The following is an 11,537-nucleotide window of genomic DNA, read 5'->3' on the forward strand; positions in this document are numbered from 1 at the left end:
ATTTCAATTTTCTCAATGAATGAGGTGGCCAAGTTCTTAGGGACAAGAGATGGGGGAGGTGGGAGGACAGGGGGTTTGAGAAGGGAGCTGAACATCTATATGGTGATGGAAGGCCTTAGATAGTCATTTGATGCTCACTCCATCCCACCCCACAGCACTTTTGTACAGATCTGAAATCCCTATTTCTTCCCTACCCAAAATGCATTTTCTTGTATGTCTCCCCAACTAGAGTAGAAACTCCCTGAAGGCAGGGTTCGTGTCTGCCAACTCAACTGCACTCTCCCAAAGTCTTAGATCAGTGTTCTGCTCATAGCAAACACTCAATAAATACAATTAATTGATTGACTGACAGCATCAGTCGACCAGACTGTGGGATTTTCTAAAAAAAATTTGGTGCCCTGAAAAGTTCGTTGAAATCTTCACACTATTTCATGATTATGTGGCAGCTTCCCCATAATTGTACTACTTCCAGAATCAGAAGATTCTGGTCCCTATCACCACCAGTTGAAGAAGTGGGCCATGTTCAGTCTACGTCAATCAACCCTATGTATCCAATTAATCTGAAAATGTATCAGAATGGGATTTTGATCCTTTGTGAAATGCAAAAAGCTGAAGACATCTCACATGTCCTTGAATCATTCATTCATTCACAATCATATTTATTGAACACTTACTGTGTGCAGAGCACTGTACTAAGCACTTGGGAAGTGCAAGGAGGCAACATATAGAGACAGTCCCTACCCAACAATGGGCTCACAGTGTAGAAGGGGGAGACAGGCAACAAAACAAAGCATGTAGGCAGGTGTCAAAATTGTCAGAACAAATAGAATTAAAGCTATATGGACATCATTGACAAAATAAATAGAACAGTAAATATGTACAAGTAAAATAGAGTGATAAATCTGTACAAATTTATAGAAGTGCTGTGGGGAGGGGAAGGAGGTAGGGCGGGGAGGATGGGGAGAAGGAGAGGACAAAGGGGGCTCAGGCTGGGAAGGCCTCCTGGAAGAGGTGAGCTCTCAGTAGGGCTTTGAAGGGAGGAAGAGAGCTAGCTTGGTGGATGTGTAGAGGGAGGGCATTCCAGGCCAGGGGGAGGACATGGGCTGGGGGTCGACGGCGAGAACAAGGTATATGCAGGTGACCATGTTCCAAAAGCACACACACAATAAGACATGAAAGTTATTCTGACTTGCTTCTCAGAATCAATAAAGCACTATGAATTGGCAATTCTTAGTATCAGCAGGAAGTCTTCCTCCATTAGTAATGGTTATGGTACCTTTTAAGGGCTGACTATGTATGTGCCATGCCACTGTACTAAGTACTAGGCTAGATACAAGATAACCAGGTTGGACATAATCCCTGTCGCACATGGAACTCATAGTCTAAGTAAGAGGAAGTAGAATGTAATCTCTATTTTACAGATGAGGAAACTGAGGCACACCAAATTTAAGTGACTTGCCCACTTAAGCGACAAGTGTTGCAGCCGTAATTAGACCCCAGGTCTACTGACTCCTAGGCCCTTGCTCTTTCCACTAGGCCACACTGTTTCCAAAAACACCTTGTTGTATCAACCTAACAATCAATTAATCAGTTGATCCATCTCCTTTATTGAGCACTCACTATGTGCTTGGGAGAATGAAGTATAATCAATAAGCATGATTCCTGCTCTCAAGGGGCTTACGAATTAGCAGAGGAGAGAGATGCTAAAGTCATTCACAGGCAAAAGGAAGAAGGAAAAGAGAATATGTATAAGAGGTAGTAGTGTGAGTATATAAAATATGCACACTACTTTATGTCCTACTATATTTATACTTGTTATGCTACCATTATAATTTAGTTTGACCTCTTGCTCCCACTATGTAATTATTTTTTGTTTACCTCCGTCATTACATTGTTAGCCCCTTGGGGACAGGAGCTGAATGTCTTGCTCTGTTTTACTCTACAAGGGCTTAGTATAGCCCTTCATAATCAGTAGGTACTCAATAAACTACACTAACCATAGATAAATAGATCACATATGATGGGGTCTTAGAGTTGTCAAACCCCTAGCATCCTAGTATGCTCTTTGCCCCACACATTACCTGCATCTGGACATGTGGAGGGAATGGACAGTGGAACACAGCTGCTCTGAGGTGAGCTGAAATGGAAGAAACTATTGGAAGGGTGGTCAGAAGAAACATTTCAGAGGCTCAAAGAGGCAAAAATCCCAAAGGTATAGTATTAAAGTGGATAGTTGGGAAGAAGTAGCAGCAGCAGTAACAGACAGGTCAGCTACCTTGCAATAATCAGAAATTAGGAGACTGTGATCCCAAGAGAAGAAACTAAAACAGAACTAGGAATTATGAGTCACAGAGCAACCACAGTGGCCTGCCCATTGCTATCTTTGAAGAAAGCTAAGCCACCAACAGTAGTCCTCTATATTTTTCACCAGTGTATTTCACTTTTCTGATATAGAACTATTCATTCTCTCCATTATGTTACCACCCTTTATATTCTCAAGTTACCAAGGACACCTCTTAGGTTGAGCAGGTATAGTACTAGAGATTGCCAACTGCCTTTTATGGTGAGAGAAATGCCACACAGCTATATTTAACATGCAACATTTGTTAACTATAATTAAGTCTGCCTGAAAGTCCCTAAGGTTTATTTACCCATAATTGAAAAAATGCAAATGAAGACAGTTAATCAGCGGACTGGCCAACTATGAAGCACTACTCCCTACATGAATGAATCAAAAATATAAATAAATAAACCTGCCCAGATGAGTAAGTTACCAGTGAGCCATTGAGAAAGCACAAGACTGGGTGTTTTTTTTCATTTCTATGGAATCATGCTAGCATTTGAGCTGAAGGTCGGAGCCAAATTGAATCTTGGGTAATTACAGGGTGTTTACCAAACGTTTTCCCACAGCTTCCAGTTGAGTGCCATTTTCTTCATCTCTTGTCAAATAGAACAGAATGTATCCACTCAGCTTCTGTTTGTCAAGCACTAACAAAATTAGGGCAGATTGAATTGGCAGGTGACTCTAGGTTTAGTGTGTCTTCTCCACAGCTACACGTACCATTTGAAGTGTAGTACTGAACAAATTTTTTGGTTGACTTGTTTATTGTCCTCTCTTAAGCTGCATAATTCAGGCTAAATCGTCTCCTTGGTTTTTCATGTCACTTTTGAGTGTGAAGGAAGTCCCCAGAAGATGCAGTGATCGCCTAATCAGCATAGCATACATTTTCCTCCCTCCGACATAGCTGCCAGTTTAAGCTCCTTGAGGGCAGTGGTTATGTTCCTAACCTCTACTGAACTGTACTCTCCCAAGCACTTGGTACGGTGTTCTGTACACAGTGCTCAATAGATATCAATGCCTGAGGCCATGGCTACTACCCAGTACGGTGATGACACAAAGGTGGAGGAACACAATTAGAGAGGAGTGTGGCCTAATAGAAAAAGCCTGGGAGTCAGAGGTTCTAATCCCAGCTCTGCCACTTTTCTGTTGTGTGATCTTGGGCAGGTCACTTGACTTTGCTGTACCTCAGTTTCCTCACCTGTAAAATGGGTATTAAATCCAACACCATCCTATACAGACTGTGAGCCCCAAGTGGGACACAGACTGTGGCCAAACTGAGTATCTTGTATTCTACCCCAGTGCTTAGTACAGTTCTCTGCACATAGTAAGGGCTTAACAACTACCAAAAAAAAAAAAAACCCAAAACAAAATAGAACAAAAACTCTTCTGATCAAGGAATATTAGTGGGAGGGTGACTTAAGAATCTGAAGAAATGTGTTTGTGAGGTTCAGAACACCATTGCACTCTGTTACAGTAGTTAGTAGTGGTCTTTGTTCAGAGTATACCCAGGTGACAATTAGAAACAGTCCTTGGCCCTCAGAGAACTCACAGTCTAAAAATGAAAGTGGGGAGAGGAGATTGAAGAGAAAGACAAATGAGGTGAAATAAAACACAATATATGGCAACATGAAGATACAGACAAATACAGAAATCATCTAGAGGAGTGATCTTACAACCCACAAGATATTTTTTGACAACTCTTGTCCGTATTCCACATATTTTAATTTTTATATTTAATTTGTCATCAATGTGGAATCATCGAGCCATGATTATATACTACTGGAAAGACAAGAGTAGGGTTGACATTGTGCAAACCATTACTCCGATAAAAAAAAAAAATCTCTTTGCATGGGACTGAGGTTTGTCCGTTGTTTTCAGGTTCGCTTACTGTCCTCATTATTATCAACAACATTTTTTGGGGACCTCCTCTTTGCAAAGGAAAATGGAATTGGGTCAGTCCTCAAGGAGATTACAATTAAAGAGAGTTGGTTGAACAGAGATACAATCAGGAAATTAGCATAAAGTGTTAAAAGCATAAAGTGCAAGCCTATAAATATATATTATATATATATATTTATACATATATATCTATGTGTATATAGATAGAGAGAGAGAGCAGCATAAGCGGCATGGCCTGGTGGAAAGAGAGCAGTTCTGGGAGCCAGAGGATCTGGGTTCTAATCCCAGATCTTCCACTTGTCTGCTGTGTGACCTTGGGAAAGTCTTCAGACTTCTCAGGTCCTCTGATTCCTCTTTCCAGTAGGTCAGGGTGCTTCCTGAGCACTTTGAACATTTACTCTGTGCAGAACACTTGGGAGAGTACAAGGAAGGCAGTGCACAAGATCCATTCCCACAAAGTGCTTATATTCTAGCAGGGGAAACAGACATTAAAATAAACTGCAGGTATGGAAAGCAGTCACGTGTAAAGATAGGTATATAGATGCTGCAGGGTTTTGGGGCTGGGGGTCAGTACCATAATTAAGTAAGGGCTAAGAACTCAGATGCATTGGTGATGCAGTAGGGGGAAATAGGGTGGAGAGATTAGTCAGGGAAGACTTTCTGGAGGAGGAGATGTAATTTTAGTAGAGGTTTGACAGTGAATTGTGGTCTGTCACATTTGAGGTAGGAGAGAGCCCCTGGAAGGATGGAGGGTGGGAGAAAGTGGTCAGAAGCAAGAGCGAGGAGAGCAAAGCACAATGTGTTGGTTGGGGTTAGAGGAGTGAAGTGTACAGGCTGGATTGTAGTAAAGGCACTAACTTTGTGTCTACCCTCTAGCTTGGTGGCTGGAACAAATGGGCACTTAGCAAATATTTTCTTGTGATGGAACAGACGCAATGGTATGGGATTGGTATTTATTGAGCTCTTACTTTGGCAGAGCATTGTAGTAAGCATTTGGAGAGTACAACTAAGTAGGCACAATTTCTGCCCTCAAAGAGCTTACAGTGGTAATAAATAGCCTTAACAGTGGGTTTATATCATTAGATTTCCTTAACAATTAATACAGGTTCTCTCCTCTCCCCAGAGAAAGGAAGGAGAATATAAACACATGTAAGAAGAGTAGCCTGTGTTTCTATGTTTGAAGTGGAAGAGGGTTGGGGTGCAAATAGAAGCATGAAAAGGGGTGAAGCCTTAATTAACTCACCAGACCAAATCTTCTCAGGTCCAGCTTCAAAGCCTGCAGAAAAGGAATATCCTTCTTCCCTTCTCATCTTATTGCCTTCACGGAAGCACCCAGGGAAGAATTGAGCTAGCTTCTTCCAGCTTTATCACTTGTTTGTGAACTTCTTTCTAGCCCCTTTATATTTCCATGGAATCCTGGAACAATTGGTGTATTTTGGAGAAATAAGGTCAAGCGCTTCCCCAAAGCTTTATGGATATTTTTTTTTCAATGAAATGATCTATGGGGCATATAATAAGCTCTGAGGTTCTGGGTTTCTAAACTTGCATTCATTAAGGGCAAAGCTAACTTGTAGCAAAATATATTTTTCCAAATGACTTGCACCTACTTCTGCAGAGACAGTTGTTTCATGCACAAACTGCCAGTGGAAAGATTTCAGGACTTCTTAAGGATCATGCAATTTGTTAAGATTTCAGGACTTCTTAAAGATCACGCAATGACCGTAAGCTCATCTCTAGATCATAAGCTTATCTCTAGACTGTAAACTCATTGTAAGCAGGGAATGTGTCTACCAACTCTGTTGTATTCTCCCAAGCATTTATTTAGTACAGTGCTCTGCATATAAGAAGTGCCCAATAAGTACCATTGATTGATTGATTATTTTGAAGTCCTGGAGCATAGCTAGCCTATCTTTACCTGCCATGATTTTTCCTGCTCCCCAAATTTAAACTACTAGAATGATTAAAGCTGAGGAATGGATAACTAACCTTAAACATTTGCTGGGCAGTCTAACCTGTTTCAAAATCTGGAATGTCACTACTTGATAATATTCAATTTTATTGTTACAAGGATGCTGATTTTGACCTTGTAGTTCTTACTTTGCGAAAATACCTAGCAAAACCATTTGACAGTAGGAAGCTTTCAGGGTTAGTATTTTTCTTTCTTCTGAACTCCATTTTTAAGCGTTAAAAAAGAATTTAAGTTAACTTCTCTCCTCATCATTGAGGCATCTGGTATTGTAGTTCTAGACATTTGAGAGAGAAAATTTAGGTCTTTGTTGTAAAATCCTGCCTCTATTTCCAATGAACCTTTCTTTTCATTCATTCAGTCAGTCTTATTTATTGAGAGCTTACTGTATGCAAGCTCTGTACCAAGTGTTTGGGAGAATACAATATAACAGTAAACAGACACATTCCTTGCCCACAAGGAACTTGCAGTCTATCCCTCAGCCTAGATTATTTTCCCAGAAGTGGAGTTTGGCAAGAGGAAGCCTTGAGGTAAAAATCTCAGATAGTGGAAAAAAATAATTTCACATGTTTAGGAACTCAAATTGGATGCATGGAGTGGTTAGCATTGGTGCTAGACAACGCTGACACTCCTAATGAAGTGACAGGGTTGTTTTTCAGCTTTCAGCACTGGAAAGTGTAAAAGTGGGTAAGCATGGCATTTTAAGCAAGAATTTAAGCAACCAGTGAACTCCCAGGCTCTGGTCATCTCTTTCACCCATTTCCTGAGAAACTGAAAGAGGTGGAGGGAAGGGAGAGTAAGGAAAGAAAAGAAAACAGGATTGAAGAGGGGAGTGGATAAAAGAGGCCAGATTTCTGTGGGTGGGGCCTGTGGTAGTTGGGGTTTCCAGAATATCATTAGGGGGTTTGGTTTGGGTGAAGCAGTTAACTGCCACCCTCCGCTCCTCATTTCATCATCATCATCATCATCAATCGTATTTCTTGAGCACTTACTGTGTGCAGAGCACTGTACTAAGCACTTGGGAAGTACAAGTTGGCAACATATAGAGACAGTCCCTACCCAACAGTGGGCTCACAGTCTAAAAGGGGGAGACAGAGAACAAAACCAAACATACTAACAAAATAAAATAAATAGAATAGATATGTACAAATAAAATAAATAAATAGAATAAAAAAATATGTACAAACATATATACATATATACAGGTGCTGTGGGGAAGGGAAGGAGGTAAGATGGGTGGGATGGAGAGGGGGACGAGGGGGAGAGGAAGGTAGGGGCTCAGTCTGGGAAGGCCTCCTGGAGGAGGTGAGCTCTCAGCAGGGCCTTGAAGGGAGGAAGAGAGCTAGCTTGGCGGATGGGCAGAGGGAGGGCATTCCAGGCCCGGGGGATGACGTGGGCCGGGGGTCGATGGAGGGACAGGCGAAAGCGAGGTACGGTGAGGAGATCAGCGGTGGAGGAGCGGAGGGTGTGGACTGGGCTGTAGAAGGAAAGAAGGGAGGTGAGGTAGGAGGGGGCGAGGTGATGGACAGCCTTGAAGCCCAGGGTGAGGAGTTTCTGCCTGATGCGCAGATTGATTGGTAGCCACTGGAGATTTTTGAGGAGGGGAGTGATATGCCCAGAGCATTTCTGGACAAAGATAATCCGGGCAGCAGCATGAAGTATGGATTGAAATGGAGAGAGACAAGAGGATGGGAGATCAGAGAGAAGGCTGATGCAGTAGTCCAGACGGGATAGGATGAGAGCTTGAATGAGCAGGGTAGCGGTTGGGATGGAGAGGAAAGGGCGGATCTTGGCAATGTTGTGGAGCTGAGACCGGCAGGTTTTGGTCACAGCTTGGATGTGATTTCCCTCACTAGTGCTCATTGCTCCTCTTCACCTGTGGAGCTACGTATGAAACATAGTTTTGTTTTACTTTTTTACCACTTTGAAATTGAAGAAAAAGAATGTAGAGTTGCATATCTGGAAATTAACCATTAATCTTTTTTGTTTTGTTTTTCTTTTAATGGGATTTTTTAAGCACTTACTATGTAACAGGCACTGTACTGAGTCCTGAAGTAAATACAAGATAATAAGGATGGACACAGTGCCTGTCCTCCATTGGGACTCAATTTTAATCCCCATTTTACTGATGAGGTATCTGAGAAACAGAGAAGTTGTGACCTTCCCAAAGTCGCACAACAGACAAGTAGCGGAGATGGAATTAGACCCAGGTCCTCTGACTCCCAGTCCCATGTTCTTTCCACTAGGCCACACTGCTTCTCATCCTATTCCCATCCTGATTGGACCATTGTCCTTGGGAACCAGCTGGAAGTGAACTGGAAAATCTACTTTTTTCCCCTCTTTTTAAAGGGCACATACCTCCTTTTGCAAGAAATCTTGAAACTTGTGCTGCAAATGGGAGAGAGAACCAAAATAAATATGTACCTGGGGATTTTCTTTTATAAAGAGCTGGAAAAATACATTATCAAATTGGGTTTGGGGAATAAAAATTGGGGAAGTTCGTCTTTAAAAAGCAGCATGTACCATGTAAACAAGTTATGTAGAAGTAAAATAGCATATGCAAATTGGAATTCAAATGCCCAGACTCTTATTTCCAGTCCAGGTTTTATACTGAAGCTAGTTGATTTGATAACTTCTACTGGTGATTTAATATTAAGCAATGTTTTTATATATTAATTCCAATATAAAATTTTTATGTGTTTTTAGTGGAACAGATTCTTGATAAAATGGCCAAGCCAAGACTGTTAGAATCCCTTTTCTAAACTCTGTGTTCCTTGAACTTTGCAGCATCACCTTGATTCCTTGTTTGGACCATTTACTTCTATCATCTTGATTTATGGCCATATCAATATCACCAGGCCTAACTGACCCCTTTGGCATCTCAGTAACTATCTCCTGTCGATTCAGGGGGTTTCTATTAATCGTTACCATTTCCTCAGAGCCTGCGAGCCTTAAGGTCTCTGTGTGAGAATTCCAAGTCAATATTTTGTGAATCAGATGAAAGGAAAATGTGATGAATCGCTTTACATGTGTTTGACCTAAACTGTGTTCTGTTTATCTGTTAATTTTACAAGGCTGTCCAAAAAATTGCTGCAAATTTATGTGACATGGCTGCTTCTTAACACTCCCTTCCATGGGGAGCACGGGACCTCCTTTACGATCAGACAGTAGTGGTTTGAGAGTGTGCTGACGATGCCTAACCTTGCCAGTTTTACTCTGTGAGCCCAGTGAAATCAACTTCTGCCCTAGCAAGAGCTCATTCTCCACTGTATATCAGATTTATTCACAGAATTCCTCCAACGGGATGGGGGAGTGGAGAGGATCTGAAGAGGAGAGCCCTCACATTTTGGCTGCCCAGTTAGATCCCATCTGTCTAAAAATTCAGGCTTAGAACAGTGCTTGACACAAAAGTAAGCACTTAAACACCATTAAAAAAATGGTACCTGTAGTGAAATAGCAGCAGCCAGCACACAACTTCTAATTCTTCCCTTCAGATCCACTCTACTCTTCCAAGACATCTAATAATGTGCTTATTTCCCTCCTCACTGTAGTTCTAATTTTCTGCTGCCTGCCATCTGCTTACTGCTCCGTTCCTAACTCCTGTGGTAGAGATTGGGAGGAATGATCTAAAATGGGTTCACAAGAAATGGTCGCTGTTACCTAGATTGAATGTGGAGCTCCACAGACACCTGAAGGGAGGGTTAGGTTACCTTTAATTAGGTGTCATGATAGAGAATGCCAGCCTTTCTTTTCAGGTTGCTCTGCTCTCACTTCTTTCCACTCCATTCTATAAACCCTGAGAGAAAGGTATTATTAAGCATTTATGTAGAGGTCTGCATCTTTCATGTGCCATCTATCCCTGAAGTACTATGATCATGGGACCACCTAAAATAAATTGTGTTTGATGGGCAGCACAGAGAGCATTCTAACTGCTAATTTAAAGATGATGGGAAGGTCATGTGACTCCCCCAAGATGACCCAGTGAATCCGTAAAGAAGTTCAGATTAGATAGTAGGGCCCTAGGGGACTCGAGCTGAAGGTAGATCTCTATAAAAGTGTGTTATGCCCCCATATCTGCCTAGATAAATGGGCAACTCAATATGTACCTCTTGATTTTCCTGGGTCCTGTGGACCAAAGGAAAAAAACTCTTTAAAACTCTTGAGGCAATTGGGCTGTCATCACAAAGTTAAAAATGGCCCCAAAAAGTTCCTGGTGGGGAAACTAGCTTAATGATTGCCTCCTCCCAAGCTGGAAAATAGACCTTCTGTTTGAACTGCTTGACATTAGGCACTTTATAAGGACATATATCCTAGAGCTTCCTTTTGGGACTGACAGCATAATGTCACAGATTTGTAGGGAGTGCAACATTTTCGATCCCACTCTGCATTCTTCGCAAACTTGTCCAATTCCTGTTATGCTGTTTGCCTTCCAAGAGCAAATATCATGATTGCCGCAGAAATATATCAAGTCCTCTGGGACATTAGATTCTGAATAACCCGGCCATCTTTCATCCCGTTGTTTCTCCACAGCTGGACAGTGCCACATCGCTCATCCAGGCTGCTAAAAACCTGATGAATGCCGTCGTCCTCACGGTAAAAGCATCCTACGTGGCCTCCACTAAGTATCAGAAGGTCTACGGGACGGCAGCCGTGAACTCACCCGTCGTGTCTTGGAAAATGAAGGCTCCGGAGAAGAAACCTCTAGTCAAGAGAGAGAAGCCGGAGGAGTATCAAACAAGAGTTAGAAGAGGCTCTCAGAAGAAACACATTTCCCCAGTACAGGCTTTAAGTGAATTTAAAGCTATGGATTCCTTCTAGAACACTAGGCTTTCCCAAGAGGGGTTTTTTATTCGGTTTTGTATGCATACCTGCCGACTTGTATGTGTCTGGCATGGGGAGAATAACGAAGCCGGGTCAGTGTGCATGCGATGAGAGATTTAAATCCAACTCAATTCCCAACCTTTAAGCTGAAAAGGCGAGCGGTCCTTTTCTGGGGTGACCCAGAGCTGACTCTGGCTTTTGCTGGATACTCTGTGCTGAAATGGGCTAAAGAATTGGCAATACAGAACGAATGGGGGGGAGGGGGGTGTTACACTTAAATCTTTAAAAGCGAACCATTATGCATGCAAGAAACATTAGGTTGGCAGGTATATTAAGTGAAAAACTGGAAGTGTAATGGTAGAACATAAAGCTTGTATTGCTTCTGTTACAGTGCAAAAATGTCCTAGCCAGTCTGCTTCAATGTGTGGCCCACAAATTGAAAATTTAACTTCAAAGTCATATTCATGATAGTATGTGCATTTTTACCTGAGGAAAAATGAACTAATCCAG

At 41.9% G+C, this 11,537-nt stretch overlaps 1 protein-coding gene across 4 annotated transcripts in view; it reads left to right on the forward strand.

Annotated features, from left to right (window-relative positions):
* The window catches only part of CTNNA2 (catenin alpha 2), a 1,073,907-nt gene extending 1,062,780 nt beyond the window's left edge, over positions 1-11,127 (forward strand). For 3 of the 4 annotated variants that reach the window (XM_038752081.1, XM_038752083.1, XM_038752082.1), the window contains one exon: positions 10,737-11,024. In XM_038752081.1, the coding sequence (XP_038608009.1) occupies positions 10,737-11,024 (288 nt within the window). Of the gene's footprint in view, positions 1-10,736 lie in introns of all 4 variants that reach the window. The other variant, XM_038752080.1, reaches the window with a different exon arrangement.
* The last annotated feature ends 410 nt before the right edge of the window (positions 11,128-11,537 follow it).

The sequence above is a fragment of the Tachyglossus aculeatus genome, chromosome 10, assembly GCF_015852505.1.
Source record: "Tachyglossus aculeatus isolate mTacAcu1 chromosome 10, mTacAcu1.pri, whole genome shotgun sequence".
NCBI lineage: Eukaryota > Metazoa > Chordata > Mammalia > Monotremata > Tachyglossidae > Tachyglossus > Tachyglossus aculeatus.